The sequence below is a fragment of the Chenopodium album genome, chromosome 14, assembly GCF_948465745.1.
Source record: "Chenopodium album chromosome 14, dcCheAlbu1.1, whole genome shotgun sequence".
NCBI classification, from domain to species: Eukaryota; Viridiplantae; Streptophyta; class Magnoliopsida; order Caryophyllales; family Amaranthaceae; genus Chenopodium; species Chenopodium album.
In genome coordinates, this window is record NC_137847.1 from 548,044 (window position 1) to 567,519 (window position 19,476).

At 34.5% G+C, this 19,476-nt stretch overlaps 2 protein-coding genes across 2 annotated transcripts; both read left to right on the plus strand.

Annotated features, from left to right (window-relative positions):
• Positions 1–1,830: 1,830 nt before the first annotated feature.
• On the plus strand, positions 1,831–7,117 carry LOC145578444 (uncharacterized). Its single transcript, XM_081635759.1, has 11 exons — positions 1,831–2,199; positions 2,979–3,101; positions 3,232–3,328; positions 3,458–3,493; positions 3,652–3,839; positions 3,926–4,028; positions 4,623–4,804; positions 4,876–4,953; positions 5,425–5,527; positions 5,636–5,729; positions 6,360–7,117. Exons 1-11 carry the CDS (start codon positions 1,886–1,888, stop codon positions 6,704–6,706), a joined length of 1,665 nt encoding a protein of 554 aa, XP_081491885.1. The 5' UTR covers positions 1,831–1,885; the 3' UTR covers positions 6,707–7,117.
• A 735-nt stretch (positions 7,118–7,852) lies between these two features.
• On the plus strand, positions 7,853–18,743 carry LOC145579748 (protein S-acyltransferase 24-like). Its single transcript, XM_081636989.1, has 13 exons — positions 7,853–8,353; positions 11,275–11,415; positions 12,828–12,940; positions 14,190–14,269; positions 14,397–14,560; positions 15,467–15,605; positions 15,687–15,786; positions 15,953–16,010; positions 16,121–16,198; positions 16,287–16,385; positions 16,760–16,838; positions 16,940–17,088; positions 18,205–18,743. Exons 1-13 carry the CDS (start codon positions 8,069–8,071, stop codon positions 18,625–18,627), a joined length of 1,908 nt encoding a protein of 635 aa, XP_081493115.1. The 5' UTR covers positions 7,853–8,068; the 3' UTR covers positions 18,628–18,743.
• The last annotated feature ends 733 nt before the right edge of the window (positions 18,744–19,476 follow it).

Here is a 19,476-nt window from a genome sequence, read left to right on the forward strand (position 1 = left end):
AGCTTTAATTAATGTAGACTTTTAAAACTATTCATTGCACTTGATTGTCATCTTTTTACCCCATGATTTTATCATTAAGATTATGAAATTACAAGCTAAGTTGATGTATTATGTGGTTGATAAATACTCTATATATGTAAGAATATACCAGTAGATAATATTTACACTTGTTCTAGTTGATAAATAATCTGATTCAAATGGAATAGGGGCTGGGGATGAACAATCAACATCAAAAGTATATTATTCAAAAAAAGAAAAAAATAATCAAAAGTATATACTTGGTTAATGCTTATCGGGAAGTAATTTGAATGAGAAACTTTTACGTGAAACGGGACTCATCATATTTTGTCAATAATATTTTAATGTATGACATTAATAATCTAATGTTAGATATTATATTAGTGTCGTCAAATATTAGATTATTAATATCATATATTAGAATATTAATATTATATATTAAAATATTATTGTCAGATATTAGATTATTATTGTCTGATATATTGGACTCATCATTGAGTTCGTCTTACCCAATTTTTTTCGAATTTGAATAGTCCTTTTTGTAACTAGTAGCAAAAAACATTAAAGAGAAGGTTTGAGTTGATCATTCCAATTATAACAATATTATTCTTCAAAATGACTAGATTTATTACTAGACAACAAATAAATAGAACTAATAGATCGATCTTAACATTCAAATGTATCATGTCTTTAGACCATTCAAAATGGAACTTGTTCAACTTGTGTGTAAATCCATATCTTTCAAAATCCTTAAATGATGATGTGGATGTTACTCAAGTACAATTATCCTTTTAAAAAAGTTATATTTAATTTACATTATATTATGTATGGGACATTTATTATCAAAACCACTAAATAAGTTCATACTTGAACATAAAAAAAATCCTCAACTTCATTCTTGTTACTAGTAACACTTGATAGCTTAACATATTTCATCAAAGTAGAGAATGTGACTTTTACAATATAATCTATGTTAGTCCTTTTGTACTTCGTATAAAAAAAAGCACCAATATTAATCTTAGCTTTTCAAATCCAACTTAAATTCAATTTTATATATAATAAAATTGAATGAACCATATAATTAAATAACTATGATCCACTTTACTCTCATCTGCTTAGATATGATCCACTTTTACTTATGCTACATCTCATTTTTAGCCAACTCGTCTTAATTATATACAATAACACTAAATCTCAAGGTCGATAAGCTGATTTTGATTTGTCACACCTCTTTGTAAATCGTGCTCTCTTAATGAACATGCCAATTTTTTTGTTATTCGGTTTGTTATTATTGTTTTAGGAAAGTTAAGAGTCCAAAATTCAATATAAGGGCAAAGCCATCATTCCACACAGGGGCAAAACCGTCAAACATAATTTTTTAAAAGGGATGTACAAAAGTTTGTTGTGCTTTATTTCAGTACTAGTATAGTATTCGTTTGCTTCACCGTATATAAATCAATATACGGAGTATTAATTTGTTTAAAAGATAAATTTATTTAAATTAATGATTAATGATGAACTCTTTTACATCAACAAATGAAACATTGTAGATAACTCAATTTTTTAAATTATTGATAATTGATAATTGAAAATACATACGAAGTATAAAAATTTGTAGAGAAGTACTCCGTATAGCACAATAGTCAATTATAATACTCATTATTAAAAAAAAAAAAAATAAAAAACCGTCCAAAACTCTAATTCCCACCCCAAATTTGCACATACCAAACACCCTCTAAGGGTATTTAATTCCCTTGGATTTTCTCCTTTTTAAGTCAATAAATAGTCATTCGTCACCGAAAGATACCAAGGACTCTAGTCTTAGAATTCCCAATTCCTCTCTCTTTCCTCTGCAATCACTCTAACAATGGCGGCGAAATTGAAGATAGCAGGAACATGGTCAGGTATTTTAGAGGTTGAATTAGAGAATTGGACTGTACCCATGTTGCGTCAAGAGGTTGCTAACCGATCAAATTGTACCCCTTCTTCAATCAATCTTATTTTTGGCGGTCGATTACTTAAAGACCAAACTGATGATCAAAACAACCTTAAATTAAGTGAATTGGGTCTCAAAAACAATGCCAAGATTTTGGTTACTCGTGTTAATGTTGATGAGGGCAAGTCTTTTCAGCAGGAATTGATGGCTGAAGAACAGCGCTCTTCTAGACTCACTCGTCTTAAGTAAATTCTTAATCTTATTTTTTTTGTTTGTGCTATTAATTTGTCGTATGTTTTAATTGTTTTGGTTGGATTTGATTGTGAAAGTTTTGATTTTTTTTGGGTTTGGGATAAGGGTTTTGGGTTGTTGATCATGTAAGTCAGTTGGGGAAATTATGTTGATTTATGTTTTGATAGCATGAATTATTGTAAAGGGTTTTTGTTTTGATGAATTAGGGGATTAAATTTCATGTTCTCACTTTAAGTAGTATTTTCTTCTTCACCAAGTAAAAGTGACATAAAAGGAATTGGGCTGTAATATGGTGATTTTATATCTTTATGAAAGGTTTCACATCTTTAATCATCAAAGCATATTCATTAATCTCCTTGTATGTAAATATTGGAACTAGGGAAGCTGGGAAGAAGTGCCATTCTATAGTAATGTTAGTGAGAATTGAAAGCTTTGGGCCTAATAATGTTTATGCTGTTCTGTTTGATTATAAGGGGGTTTCGTATTCTGAACTGAATTGCTTTAGAAAGGCATGCTGTCTGTGGATCATATTGTTGTGCACCTGTGGTATCTTTGACTTATTCTCGAATCATTTGAACTTTCATATTGTCACTTGGGACTCTGGGCTTTTGAATTATTGCTTACAATCGTTTGTTTGAACTTACATTAACTTGCTTGATTTAAATTTAAAAGAGAACGAGGTTGGTTATTGCCCGCTTTAACAGAAATCTTAGCATGATTGCTGGCCCCTAATGCTTAATGCCTGAAAGTTATCTTTCTTTAAATTTACCAGGGCGGCTGTTGCTATGCTTGCTAAGAGACATGCTGATGGATCGCTACCTATTGATGACTACAACATTGAGCTTGAGGATCAAAGAGGGCAGAAGGTTAATATGGGTTCTGAGACTGATCAAAGGTATGTGTTTGCTTATTGCAAGTTACTGTATGCACCATCTGGAATCTTTGAATCTCTCTTTAGTTTCAGATGTTGAGAAAATGAGAAGCAACCACATGTGCGGGTTTGCCTTATATTTTGTGTATGACAGGGCAATAATGATGGGCCTTATGCTGCATACTAAAGGAAAGCAGCTAATGAGAACACAGCAATACAAAGACGCATTAGAGGTGCTTGAAATGGGAGAGGTTAGTGGCAGCACGTCTATGCGGAGAGTTTATTGTGAATAAGAAATTATTGTCATACAAATTCGACCTTTTTGCGTAACTCTTCTCTGAATTTGAAGTTGTTAACATGAGATGCATTATGTTTTTCAGGAGGCGTTTTCTCTCTGTGACTCAAAACTCATAGAGGTATTACATTAGTCATTCGTTTTTACCCCGAGTTTCTTAAGGAATTGCAAGTTACTGTATTTATTCTGCATATCTGAGTGTATCTGGTTATTGGCTTTCTTCATGTTTTTTCTTGCATATAAATATGTGTGTGCTTATTCAATGGTTCATGTTCGCAGTGTATTGACAATGTTCCAATCCTTCAAATTGACATGGTGTGGTGCTATTTTATGCTTCGTGACATCAACTTGCTCGCGTTGGCTGGTGAGCGTCTTGCAAAAGCTAGAGTAGGTATTGAACGCTCCCATGGAAAGAATGCCTCTCGTGCAAGAGAGCTCCAGAGTAGTCGTAGCCCAGAGATTGCATTGTAGGTTACCTCCTTCTTTCCTATTCTGTAGTTTGCCATGGAAGGAAGACTGCTGCATAATTCTATTTTTGTTTGGTTCCTCCTAGATATTTGAGGTTAGAGCTCTTGGAAGGTGTTGCAGCTTTTCACTGTGGCAAATTGGATAAATCTAGAGAAGCTTTGACATCTGCCAAAGCAAGATACTCTAAGGTGTGGAACAGTTAGTTCTATCTTGTGTTCTTTAAGATTATTATGAGCGGCTTACCTCCTTTGATCACCTCCTTAATTGTCTTTTAACCTGTTTGATTTTCAAGAAGTAGATGTTTCTTTATGGAAAAATGAAAAAGTCTGTTAAACTCCCCCCCCCCCCCCCCCTCCTTAAAAATCAGGGGCACCCTTTCTATGTAGATTCTTTTCTGCTTTTCCTCTGTGCCATTAGTGCACCGTACAGGTTTGTCTTATAGAGTTCTAGGTGTTGTAGTGTGTATCTGGCTATCTGCCTTGTGATAGAATGATTTTGGCCAAGAGATTATGAGATTGGGGACTGTTTAGCGTTGTAAACAGTTTGAGGATTCAGGATAAGAATAATGAGCTATTCTCTGGTAGTACTTGATTTTGAAGTGGATGGATTGATTTTTTTTTTTTTCTGGTTTTTGGGACTATAAAAGATTTCATGATCCTTGTTTTCTGTCTCTATTGCTGTATCTCTATTTACTATTCATATTCATTCTATACCTTTTGCCAGTTATCAGACGGGCTTCACATACTGCTTTAAATGATGATGTATATATATATTTTTTTCAGCTTCAAGTATCAGATGAAGCCTTATCACTGCTAATGGGCATGGGCTATCATGAATATGAAGCTAAGAGAGCTCTGAAGATGAATGAGCAGGATGCTGAAAGTGCTATCAATTTTCTAGAGGAGGAGAAAGAAAAGAAGGCAAAGAAGCGGGAAGATGATATCAAGCGTCAACAAGAAATTAGGTATTTGTTCATTAACTCTAATTGTTCCATTTAGTTGCTTCTATACTCTTATCATGTTTAACTTCTTGCAGGGAACAGAAGAAGTTTGGAAAGACTCCCCTTGGCAAAGCTGTTGATCTTCAAATGGTGCAAGTGTTAGAGACCATTGGGTAAGCTCACTTGTTCTTCACGTTAAAAAAAAAAAAAAAAAAAACAACTCACTTTGTTCCCAATGCTATTTCCTACTTATAATTGTTATGGCCAAAGGTGATTATTTGTAGGAAGTTTTCTACTTAGATTGATCTTTTGTGTTCGTCATTCACACATCCTTATGAACTAACATCATACTAAAGGTGTAAAAATGCAAGAGGGATGCGATCTATTTCAAGCACATTTGTCATTTCAGTTAATTATTGTTGACCTGTAAATGACTGCATCTAAAAATATTCTGTAGTACTATATGACGTCAAATCCAGGAAAAGGCAACTTGCTGTTCATCAAATATTTTGCTATATCATTTACCTGTCAGGTTGACCCTCACCCAAAATAAAAAGTAGACTTAAGGGATTTAATATTAAAAAACTTATAAAATTTTTAAGATCATATTCTGTCATCAAAGCTATAAATTGTTCTTTTTTCAGGTTTGAGAGGGAGCTTGCTGCAGAAGTCCTCCGAAGGCATGAGAATGACACACAAAAGGCCTTGGATGATCTGACTAACCCAGAGCTTAACTCTAAGATACAGGTAACTATTATGCCCTTCGTACAATACAACCCTTTTATTGATATTCTGAGTAGATTTAACCTTTATTTATATTTCCAAATTCTTCATCTGCCTTCATTTTGTTTGCAGCTTGATATTGAATCTAAGAAGAGGAAAAGACAACAGAAACATGTGGATTCAATAACTGACGAACTTGTATCCATGGGTTTTGAAAGATCACAAGGTAGATTTACCTGGTATTAAATGGAGTTTTTTATTTATTTTTTTTTTTTTTATCCTTCTTATATTTTGATGACCTCTGGTTTGAATTATTTTGTTCCAAAAAGTATTTAGTAAGTCCTAACCACTTTGAATTTTCTTTTATTTATTTTGAAGGGATACTTTAATACCTTAGTGCACCAATGCACCATTGACAAAGGAAATTCATTTATGATATTTTCATGTCTTTAGCCCTAGGATAACATACTTTCAAATTGTTTAAATATCACCATATAAATGTATTACTACTTCTTAAAGCCTTATGTCCTTTGGAACCTGGGTTGTGGGAAATTAAAAGTATTGGGGATCTTTAGTTGGTCATTTATTTATTGAGTGTTTGAAATTTTCTTTTGAGGTTAATTTGTGCAACCTCTTTCAGTTTTTCTCTGGTATATGAAGTATATGAATTATATGATAATCTCGTATCCTTTAGACTGACATGAATACTGGTGTTTCTAATGAGTCTGTATTATATGTTTGCCCTCTTTGCCCCCACTAGAAAAAAGAAAAAAAAATTGACATAGGATGTAAGTTGTATGCTTCTTCTGCCATGTCCTTCTGCAAACGACTTATCTGGTTGAATTTTGGTGTGCAGTGATTGCTGTGGTTAATTCCCACGGAACAAGAACTGCGGCATTAAATGAGCTGCTTGCACAAGGTCAGATGTCCTCTGCTTCTGTTGATGGCTCTATACCAAATTTCGATCCTGCTACCAGTTCAACTGCCGGAGAAAGAGAAAACTTGCCAATTTCCAGTGGTGAAGAGAGAGAGAGTCCATCAAGTTCTCGTGAAGGGGAAGAACGGGACCTTGAGATGGAAGATGAACTCGTAGAGGAATTACATAGAGGTGACGCATTTTCAGATTATGACATTGATGTGACCAAAGAAGCCGAAGCTCTTAATGAATATCTGGCCTTGCTGGATTCTTCCATGGCTAAGTAACTGAGAGGAGAGGTCTGACCTGTTGATGCTGTAAATACTGCATAGAGTGAGTTCTTATCATGGCGATGCTGATGCATCTAACAAAAACCAGCAGGTCAACTATTTATTGGCTTCTTGATAGTCATAGTTAGAATCAATAAGTTGTTGCATAGACAGGAAGAAATCAAGAGGTACTTTAGAATATGCTGATGGTGTACAGAAATGGTAGGGATTGCATTGCTCAGTGGTCAGGTTCATTGGTTTTGATCGGATTTTGGTTTTGTAAAGTTGTTTTACCATTAAAGTTTCTTTAGGAAGGAAGTTTTTTATTTTTAGTTTGAAGTGGCTAGCATTAGTAGATCAAATACCAATGATAAACTTATATAGAATTTCAGCTTTTGAATCATTTACAAAGGGTGTTTTTGAGGTTCTCTTCTTGACTTGCAGTTTAGGGCTGGGCTTGGCTTAATTTTCGACTATAACAGAAGTCTATTTACCTCATCTGCTTGTTTTATTTGGAGCAAATATTCGAACAAGCCCGAATTATATTTATTTGATTTGGAACATTCAACTTTGATAGGCTAAATTCTCAAGCATGTTGACAAACCTCATTCTTTTTCAACAAGTCTTAGTTAAGGGTCTAAATTGCACAAAGTGCAACACCTTGGTCTAGTTTGCCTTAATCCCTACCTGGTTTGACCCAAAAACAATCTAAATCACTTATTATATCTTGGTTTCACAATCAATCTCCTTCGATTTTTTTTTTTTTACCTATCACATTAAAAACAAATGTTTTCATGTAAACTATTTTTAAATATATTAATATAGTATTGATGATATAAATTTTAAAAAACTTTATTAATATGTAATTTAAAGTATTGCATTGATAAATGTTTCTATAAACGTTATATTTGTTGAATTGAAAAATTGAAGTGTGTTTTTTTTGATAAATTATACGACATATTCAAAGCCGTTAATAGAGCATTAAACAAAATCAAGAATGATAACCAAAACATGAGTTCAAATTTTATTTATAGGAGGAGAGATTAATCAATAATGATAACCAAAAAATGAGTAGTAGACTAGTAGTAGCTTGATTAAATACTCTTTAATTAATTAAAAGAAAAAAAGAAAAACACAATAAAAATCATTTTCAACAGGCCACCTTGGAATCGCCATCTCCATACATACTCTCTGTCCTCTCTCTCTCTTCATTTACCGTTTCCCCAGTCAACACGGACAACTCCTCGAAAAACCCTAGAAACCTCCTCAATCTTCAATTATACATTCCTTCAATTCAATTTCTTCTCAATTCAATTGAATTTTATTGTTCCGGATTCATTTGTTTTCCAGCTGAATTTGTAACAAGATTAATTAGCTCAAATGTCGTCGGAAATCGAAATAGTTGAAGAAGAAGTCGTGCAATCGAGAGATCGATCAGTGGCGGCGGAAGCTTCATCGTCGACTTCAATGGCGGAGGAGAGAGAAAATGAGGAGAGTTTGAAAGACGATGTTTATACTGCTGCGGCGTATGGTGATATGGAGAAGCTTCAGAGATTAGTGGAGAGAGAAAATTGCTCTGTTTGTGAACCTGATGCTCTTGGTTACTTTGCGTTGCAGTGGGCTGCTCTCAACAATCGTACTGCTGCTGCTCGCTACATTCTTGAGGTTCTTCAATTCAAAATTTTCTGCCATTTTTTTCATTTTTTTTTTTTGTTGATTTTGTACTAGTATGTTGATTATTTCTTGTATGTATTGAATAGAATTAGTTTTGTGATTTGTGATAATGTTGGAAGCAATGTGGTTGAAGGTTGTTTGTGTTTAGAAATGTTAATTTGAAGATATTACTAGCTTGAGCTTGATTTCGAATGTTTGTTAAGTTTGAGTTTTTGTGCAATGTTAGTTGCTGCATTTTTGTGAATCAGTTGAACTTCAAGACTGTTTCTTTTTTTGGATGAGTGGGAAGATATTGAGAAATTTTTGAACCGGTCCTTTATTACTACGTAGTTTATTTCGACATGTATGAGGTATTATGGTGAAGATTTTATAGTATGTTTTTGCATTGAATAACATACTCCTAGGCATGATGAATTCATCTTTGAGATTAGGTCCACTTTCGCGTGCTATATCTACCATCTGTGGTGTATTTAGGGGCATTTAGGGGCTTGCTTACCAAATAGGGGTTCATCTTTGGGAGAAGAGTGCAGGATAATGTTTCGATTGCTCAATTTCCTGGAAGGGTCTAGTGGTCAATGCCATTGAACTTTTATTGTTTTTGCTGTTGCACATTTTGGAGGGCTATGAAATGAGCTAGTTTAAGCGATTGGCTGATTGCACCTGTTGGATAAAGACACCCTCTGTCTGTCCTGAAATAATAGGTAGGCCTAGGAACATTTGATATTGGGGTCAAATTCAAGGGATTTAGCTGAAATATTACACCTATCCTCTACTTTTGTCATTTTTGTAAATTTCTATCTTACAATGTTGCCTCTTTTCACTATCATTAAGGCTACTGCTGAAACTATTATATTACTATATTTGGAATTTAGCTAATGAACTACTCCTTCCATTTCTTCTGGTTTGCTCATGTTTCATTTTGTTGCTATTCACACACTTCATTTAACTGTCTTTTGTGATTTATACACAAAGAAAAATATAGTTTGTGGAATCTTGTCAAATTCGTCTATAAATTTACTTTCAAATCCTCAACTTTTTATAATGTTTACTTATATATATTTAAATTTAAAGGTACTACTAAAATAAAGGGAGTGAAATAGAATTTTGGCTTGTTAATTTGGGACAAAGTTAGCACAACTGTACATAATTTATTCATACAGTAGTTAATTTTGCATTATAATTTTCTGCAATTTTGGGTTTGGATACTTTTTATCTATTATTTACTTCTTCTTTTTTTTATTTTTTATTTTTTATTTTTTTTTATTTTATGAAATAGTGATTGGATACTTGGATTTATGTGTTTGTGTGTGTTCAGGGTGGGATAATAATAGGTTCATTGAAACCCTTGTGGGTATCTTGTGAGTACTCTGACTATAAGGTTGTTTCGGGAATATTTTTGGCTAATATAGAGGGGCATTTCTGGCATTAAATGTCTTCCGGGAGAGAGGAAAAATCTACCTGCCTGTTGCAAGTTTTGCCTGTGATACCTGAACATACATTTGACTGACCGAAAGGGGCTTCTTCTAGCTGTTTTTGGACGTTCATTGGGTTTGTTCTAGTGAGATATCCTATGTCATCTCGAGTGGAAATGCTATTGAATCAATATATAGGATGGGGTTTTCAGGGTGTTGGTTGAGCCGAGTAGCTAGTTGTTGATTATCACATATAATTGGGGAGTTAGGGACTTGAGGGAATGTTACCTTATTGTTAACATTCATGCTGCTCTTAGTGACACTATCAAGGTCTGTGTTATTTATAATAACGTTGCATGTTTTTGATCCAAAATGAAGCAAACAAGCGCCCATACACATAATCAAGTGTATAAGTACTTGTGATGCAATAAAGAGTTCGGGTATCAAGGATCATATTCAGTCTTTTTTTCCCTTTTTTTGTTCTTGTTTTTTATCCCCTTCTCATATCATAACTAATGTGCTTCATGGTTGGGTGGTATTTGGTGGTATCTTGAAATTTGGCTCCTATTGAGAAAAGGGATTGTTCCCAATTGTTGGAAGATAACATACAAATTCCTTTTAGGATAAAATTGTCAATTGTCATCAACACTAGGAGAGTAGGATATATATTCACCATGGGCCATATTGGGTAATCAAGTAAAAGAGGTTAGTATTGTATCATATTATAGGTAAATGGCTATTGATAAATTGTATGGACTATAAACCACAACACCTATTATAGTATACATAAGACACTAAGGCAGTGTCAAAATACTCCAAAAGTCATGATATCTCAGTGAACGTCCTTATTCTTTATGATTTTTTATTTGGTGAATTGGTGACGTTTAGAAATTTGGGCATGTTTTTGATACTATCAGCATATGTAGCTTAGGAGGCTCAATTGCATTTCGTTTCCTGGATTTAATTTATACGCTCAATTGTTCATGCTGGTGAGCGGTTGAGTATTCTATGTGAAACATCAGGGAGTTGTTTCTGTTTGGTGAGATGAGTTTTTGTGATTTTATTGTGTTCTCATTCGTGAGAGCCTTTGTGGAGCTGTGTCGACAAGCATTTGCAGTATAAATTAGATTAAATGCTTGAAAGTGTGGGTTTTATTATTTTCCTGTATTGGATCATTTACTGGTGGTTTTGGCTAATTCTGCTCCTTAAGTGTTATTTGTCACAGGGCTTAATGTTGTTTTTCACAATTTATCCCAGCACTCATAGGTTTGTGTTGGTGAAATGGCGAAATATTGAAATGGTGAAATATTACTTATAAGATAGGGCCATTGGAGACACTGTTAATCTGCTTTTTAGGCATGGTGTAAACATTTGTTTGTTTGCTGAGTTGAGTTTTATAGCTGTTGTATATGTGTATAAGTAGTTTTCTCTTTAAACTTTGGTCAGTATTAAACTTTTAACTAATTGCATGGTTTTTGTTGTTTCATTCTTTATCTATAGCATGGTGGAGATGTAAATGCAGCTGATCACACTGGGCAGACAGCATTGCATTGGAGTGCTGTACGGGGAGCAGTCCAGGTTGCTGAGCTTCTCTTGCAAGAGGGTGCTCGAGTTAATGCTGCTGATATGTACGGTTATCAGGTTGCCCCCTTTATCTGTATTTTTATAGAATTATGGGAGGTCATTTATTAATTTGTTAGTGAAGCTGTCGAGCAATTGGTGTAGTAATCCAAATCGTATTCCTTTTTTTTATGGAGGGGTCTTCTTCGTTTGTTCCATGTTCTTAAAGTTTAGTTTTCTTTAATTTCCTTTCAAAGTATGACACACATTCTTTACCTTATGCTACGTGAGATTACTTTGACCTGAAAATGTACTTCTGTAGTTATTGTATCTGGAAGACAGGCAAATTAGTATCTAAGCATTATCATCATTGTACCATGATTTTTAAGGCTTGAAGGATATGTTAAATAAACACGTGTACTGGATAAGTGGATAGTTTCTGTTTGATTAGATGTTGGGAGTGCCAAAATATGTTTGGTTGAATACAAGAAATTCTTTTGCCCATGAGAAGTTCTGCTTTCTTTGGGGGATTTGGCAAGTAACTTCCTCCATGAATTTTCTAGGAAGAAGCCGTGTAATTGTCGACCAAACACATGCATATACTTCTGCTTCCCAGGAAATAGATATGTAAGTATACCAAACAAGTAGTATTTCTCATGTTCAGGTCGAGTAGCATTACATTGATAACCATCCTAGTTTATCTGATATATTTGATAGAAAGCTCTTGTAGCATTTTTGTTGAAGCAATGAAGCACAAGGTACACAAAACTTATATGCGTGAAGAGGATGATATATTATGTTTAATGCAAAGGTTATTTGTTGGGAATTTTTTGAATGATTTTGCACAAAACTTTTATGGTTTTCTGACATATGATATGTTTAGTGCAAAAGTTATTTTAGCGTATTGTGTTTTGAGCCTTTTATCGTAAGGTGCAGGTTATAGTGCATTGAAGGATTAAGCTGAATACATTTACCGTAGTATAGCTAGGATGTTCACTGGTCTGTAATTGGGTTGGAGACTTGACACTTAAATTTGTGGACTAGAGATTAATTGGAATCCTTTGTGTACTTTGGTGTTCAAATTCTTTTATTCAAATTAAGCAGCAATTCATCCTGTGATGTCTTTACCCCCCTAGCATACCAGATCTGTTTCACTTGTGTAGTTTTTACTTGCTTGTTCACTATGAGTCTGCTGCACCATGTAGGTTAGTGTGTAGCTACAGGGGCATGTTTGTTTCTCTTGCCGTTTCTTTAGTTTTGTAGTGATAATTTTATGGTCTTGGCTAGATAGCTGATAACTCATTTCTCTGGTGATCAGCTATGGAAAGCTGGTGGCATTACAAGCTTGTATTTTTGTTTTAGCTGGTTATAATATTGTTTTATGATTTTTATTTTTAATTAAATATATGTGTTTCACGATTAGTAAATAGGATAAAGTATTTCTGCTTCATGCTTCAATGTTGCAACAGTAATAACTGGTGAGCTATTTGCAGACAACTCATGTTGCAGCCCAGTATGGCCAGACAGCTTTCCTTTATCATATTGTTATGAAATGGAATGCTGATCCAGATGTTCCGGATAATGATGGAAGAAGTCCTTTGCACTGGTATGAACAGAAACTTGTGCTTGAATTAGAACTGCTACTTGTCCAAGGCGGCTGCATTAATTCTATTGTTGTCAAATTTTCATTGCTTATTATGTCTATATCTGAATCTAATTACTCCTCAGTAAAGGCATCATATAAGGGCATTGATTAGAAAAATTGTGGCAAAATGAAAGTGCTAGTACAATAAAGAGAGTAATGCTCTTATTTACCCTGTTTTTGCGTGTGACTTATGTAAACCTCGAGAACAAGCAGTCTAGCACAATGTTGCTGATGATGTCTATGTTTAAATTTTGGGCTAATGGCTAAAACAACGTTTAAGCAATTTAATCCTTATAATTATGAAATCTGGATGTGCATATATTTATGCAGATAGAGATTTTTCTTCATTCTTCCCCTGTTTTTTCAGTCTTGATTCTTATTCTTCTTGGAACCTCTTGTACTTAATTAGAAATTTGTTTTCTAGTTGAGTTCACTCTCAATACAACTTTATTGCACGGAAAGTTTGAAACTCTCGTGAAGGGCATGTTTCCCATTTTCAAATTTACTTGGAAACTCAAGAAACCGAGGAGAAAATGTTCTATTTGAAAGGCCAGCAAACTTCATTCCTTCAAGGACCTTTAGAGTTTAGAGTCACAAATTGACCTTTTCTTTTTTAAATCACTGAGAATAAAGTAAATAAACTTAACTTACTTTGGCGCTCTCTCTATTAGCATTTTTTGTTAACAATAAGCAAAGCTGCACTAGATTTCGAAGAAAAATTATTGAATTTTACTCTAGTTATTGCATTTCCACATTTTTCTGTTTCTGTTTCTTATTCCCTTTAAGATAGTGGATAAATTCAAGTTATTGCTCTTAGTATTCCATGTATGGCTCTAGTACCCATTCATCCCTGATTTAACATTTGTTTAATCTTGTTAGCAGAGAGGCTAAGCTATAAAAACTGATAAATATATTCATTTTAAAAAGGGGAAAAATACTCACATGATATTTCACAATACTTGATGTCTACATATGAATTTTGTGAATTTTGCTGTACTTTCATTAACAATAAATGAGTGAAACAAGTAACATTTTGTAGTTGCATATCTGTATTGAATAAAAGGAGATTCTATGATGTAAGATTTTGAATGTAGATGTGTGTTGTTCATGTGGTCGACTTGGTATCTTAGCAATGTTGTTGTTCTTTTCTCTTCTGCAAAAGTAAAATAATATTTTTGGTGCTTGTTTACTTGAAATCTGACAACCATAGGGCAGCATACAAAGGATTTGCTGATTCTATACGTCTTCTTCTCTTTTTAGATGCTTATCGAGGACGGCAAGATAAGGAAGGTATAATGCTGATTTCTGATTATTTTTGTGCAGTCTGATATGATGAGTCCATTATAGAAGCTGAATCTATGTTTAAAATTTTAGTTTACATGTTATTTTTGTTCTCAATTTTCTTTCTTGTATTTAGGTTGTACCCCTCTCCATTGGGCTGCCATTCGAGGGAACTTGGAGGCCTGCACAGTTTTGGTACAAGCTGGAAAGAAAGAAGACCTCATTGTGGCCGATAACACTGGACTCACTCCGGCACAATTGGCTGCTGAAAAGAATCACAGACAAGTTGCCTTTTTCCTTGTAGGTCTTGCGTTTTAAACTGATTTGCTTATTTATAAAATGCGTTAGCGTATGGGTGTGGATCTTCTTTGTACATTTGATATTATGTTTATAGACTTATAGTAACTATTGATTGCAGATGAGCCTTTGCAATTTTTCCTTTCTAGTGTTTATTAAGTACCTATAGATCATTGACACTTTTTTTAATGATCATATTATCTTCTGTATATCATCCTTAGCTCAGGCTACTCAATGATGTGTCATATTTGGTGAACTCAACTCAGTTCTCTGTTTGCTTGTTGCACTATTAAAGAATCCTGAATCTGCTTAAATTAAGTTTAATGTAGCTCTTAGATATTGTAACCTTGGCAATTGAAGCTTGAACATAGTAAAGGTGTTTATGAATTATGATATCCTTCAACCCACTCGAAACACTTCAATAGGATACCGTAACTTTTGCAATCTGTTTGTGCCATCTTTTGTACTGTAACTCTTTCAAAAGAATTTTATTTGGCATGTTATGCTTTGGATTATATAAATATTGGTGCAGGAATGCAGTGTTAGAATGTGAATTCTTAGATAATATTTTTGACATCATCCACTATCTGTTTATTGTTAGAAGTGGCTGACACACTAGGTATAATATCATATAGTTGTTAAATATCAGAACAATGGAAGAAATTGCATTAGGAGAACTTAAGGTCATTTAAATCTTAAGGTCCTACCACTTCCATATCTCTCCATGGTTTACTGACCCTCAATTCATGTGCACTGAAGTATATAGGATCAAGAAGGGCAATGCTTGTACTTAAGATCCTTTTATTGCCTCTTTTACCGTGTGCAATAATTTTGCGTCGTTTCATTGCTGTACTTATTGCTGTATGCTGATCATTGATTTCATGTTGCCTGATACATTTGGTCCTGCAGGGAAATGCTCGAAGGTTACTCGACAGACGTTGGGATCCAAACAGCCGGCTTGGGAAACTCTCAAAATTAGGACTTGCTCCCATGTTGTGGTTTATTATTTTGCTGCTACTTGTATTGTATGCACATTCAGTGATTTTGGGTAACTACTTCTGATCATTCAAATTAAATGTAACTTTGTGTTTGATTATATGATTTTGACATATTTTAATGAAACCTATAGATGCAAAGCTTCCAAGGTTAACAATGGGCTTTGGACTTCTTGCATGGCTAGGTTTTTTCCTGGCTACCGCTGGATTAGTCATGTTCTATAGATGTAGCAGGTAAGCCTAGTTATCTCCATGGCTCCATATTACTTGAGTGGTTCATGAAGTTGATCCCGTCACTTGTATACCAAGGTTTACAGTTTATGATTGAGGTCTTTTTCCCTGAAATTTCTTTTATCGATGAATTTACTTTCTCACTTGGCTCATCTTGTGCTTGTTTCAGAAAAGATCCGGGTTATATCAGAATGAATGTGCATGATGCTCAAAATATGAAGGATGATGTAAGTTGAAATGTCGTACTGGAGTTTCTGCTGATGTATATTACAAAATTGTATTCCTTTTGTGTTACTTGTGTTGTAACTTGATAGTGCTTTCCTTCTCACCCCTGCAGGAACCCTTGTTGAAAATTGAGATAGACAATCCTGCCCTGGTAGCTGGAAACTGGTCCCAACTGTGCACAACATGCAAGGTATAGTGAATTTTTGTATTTTGGTTGCTGCTGGTCCATGTAATTACTGTGTGTAGTAACTAATATTGTCTTTTTGTTGTGTTGATAGATTGTCAGACCTCTTCGTGCAAAACACTGTTCAACATGTGATCGTTGTGTTGAACAATTTGATCACCACTGCCCTTGGGTGTCAAATTGTATTGGCAAGGTACACAAGCTCTGTATCTGTTTCTTCTATCATAATATAAGTCTTGTGTTCTGTTGAGGATTTTTGTTGAAGCTAATTATGAATCTGTGTTTAACTATAATGTGTAAAACTGTGTAAAATGATAGCTGTCTGAAGAAGTTACTAGTATCACATGCTATTATGTTAATGCTGACCATTCAGGATGGATTATTGATTTAGGTGGTAGTGGTTCATTTGGTCTGTCTAGTTGGCTTACTAACACGGATATTGGGTTTACTTGTATTTATATAAATCTGCTTTGTTTTATGCATTTCCTGACAAATTAATCTGGTGTTGCATGTCTTGGATCAGCTGATATATATGTGAGAACTTAAATCTCTGTTTTGTTGATGCAGAAAAACAAATGGGAGTTCTTCATGTTTCTTGCACTGGAAGTTTCTGCTATGATAGTTACTGGCCTAGTTGCTCTTATAAGTATGTGACTTGCTTTGTGTTGTTAATTTCACGGAGTTGTATTGACACTGGAAAATTTCTTTTTGTTGGCTCATAATCTTATTTGGTAATTCACAATACAGGGGTTGTCAGCGACCCATTGGCTCCATCTTCGTTTGGAGCATGGCTAAATCATGCTGGTACTCATCATATTGGTGCCATATCATTTCTACTTGCTGATTTTTTCCTCTTTTTTGGGGTGGCTGTCTTAACTGTTGTCCAAGCTTCTCAGGTGTGTTTTTGAATTTTGTTCATAATGAATATCTATTGGTCTGTATTTATTGATTTTGCCAAATGTTCTTTTAGTTTAAATTTTTATTTTTTGCTGCATGTGCTCTGCAAGTACATGTCTAATAAGTGGATGATGCTTATATCTTGTGTTGGGGGTGTTTGAAAAAAAAGATGGGGGGGGGGGGGGGGGCATAATAACTAATTAACTGTTTCTGGATATGGGCTTTCTGCCTAAATATCAGTAGGATTATTTGGCAAAATTGCTACTGGCTGTGAGGTTGATTACTCATTTTTATATGGTGATCTTTGAATGCATATTGTAAGTTTGATTTTGCTTCACCACATTTGATTCCAAAATAGTTACCTGGTGAGGCACATTAATGCTTTTGAGTGGTTGTGGAGATACATATTATAACGTAACTCTATAAATTTTACTATCCCTCATTATGGATAGAATTCAGCTTGTGGAGAGGCATTTCATTGTGAGGTCAGCAAAATCATTGGTCGAGAATTCTTCATACTTAGAAAGATATTGAAGATTTTAAGGATCTTGTAGTGGATATTTTCTCCAGGATTGTTGCATGACATCCCTAAATGGCTAAAACAAGGTGGAATCTTTATAGCCTTTTTCACAACATTCTCAAGCAAACTGTTACTAGATATTGAGCACTAAACACAATCACACTAGTGCAGATCAGACAACGATCCGGGTGTCACATAGCTTGTTTCTCAGTTCTTAGAATCTTTATAGCCTGTGTGGTTTTCACTGTCGTGTTTCTTAGTTCTTACATGAGATTTTTTCTGATTATTGAATGTTTTATTTCGAATGACTATAAGCCATTATATGTGGCTGTGTTCTGTTGTTTCTTGGTTCTTCTTTCACCTTAATTTAATCCATCATTGCCATAGTTTGATTGTTGCATCTCTTCAGCATCTGCAGCTAAATTCAATCCATCTCTTATTCTCATATGGCTTCTTTGGCAATTGTGCTACTCCACACCTTCGCTTTGTTGATTTTCTAGAATATTGATTATATCCACAAGCCTACATTTAGTTGGCCTCAAGATGGTATTATCCTCCTATCTAATGCATGACTACCTCTTCTTTTCTCCTGCAGATATCTCGTAATATAACAACAAATGAAATGGCAAATATAATGCGTTACAGCTATCTAAAAGGTCCGGGTGGTCGATTTAGAAATCCCTTTGATCACGGGGCTAGGAAAAATTGTTCAGATTTTTTGATTAATGGTTACAATGAAGATGTGGAGCGTATTGAAGAATCAGGTCATGAAGAAGAAATCGGGATGGTGCAAATGGGATGCAACCCAAACATGCCAAATGGGGTAGTGCATCCTCACCAAACCAATGGCAATGGCGATGTTGCTATTAATGTCGATCCTAAGAATTCAGATACTGGGCATGGTCATTCTCATTCTCAATGTAATCATCATCATAGTCATGGAAGAACAAATGGTGCTCCCCTAGGCTTGGGTTTGGGTCTCGGTAAAAGCAGTTCTCGATCCGTAACTGCATTGTAGCACTTGGCTAGTTCAAAGCCTATTGTTTACTTGTGTGTATATGTCTGTAAACATTACAGCGAAATTTATTATTCACAATTGAGTATTATCACATCCTCATTTATCCTTTTGATTCAGGCACTGGTAGTTCTCATTCGTTTCTATTTTCCATATTTCGCCTTTTAAGAATATTTAAAGTTGTTGCAGCCATTTAACGTCGGGCACTCGTGGAGTTGCTAGTTGTTTTTTTTTTTTTTTTTGGTGAGACCAGGATATTATTACATGATGTGTTTCGGTGTGAGCTTCATGGACATGGAAAAAAGAGGTGGTTGAAGAAAAATGAGACTTTCTTTGGCTTGTAAAATCCTCCAAGGATCAATTATGTTTCCACGGGATAAATAATGAAATTTTCACACATTTTACACCAAGGAACAATTTTGCACTCAAGTGCATTTGCGTTAGTTGGTTTGGTGGTTATTACTTTTTCTAATGTTAGTGCTTTGTCACTGGTGTGTTATAGTGAATAACTGACATGAAAGTCATTGGTGTGTCTTGAAAGTTGTAAACTCTGGTTGTAGTCGTTGTCCTCCTCAACCCACAGAAAGAGACTTGTCACATTCAAGTTGTTTAATATTCCGTATTTCATGGATGCCAATTAATTTAACTGATAAATAATACAATTAAACACGGTCTTAATTTAAACACGTATAAGAATAAAAATTAGTCATTCATGATCTATGAGAATGAGATAAAGTCTTAGCCCTCATTTTGGTAATTATTTTGACTTAGATTGGACAAAATAAGTTGTGATGTAGTGAAAAAGAATTCACAAGTTTGGCTAAAGTGCTTGATAAAAGTTCTTCTACAATG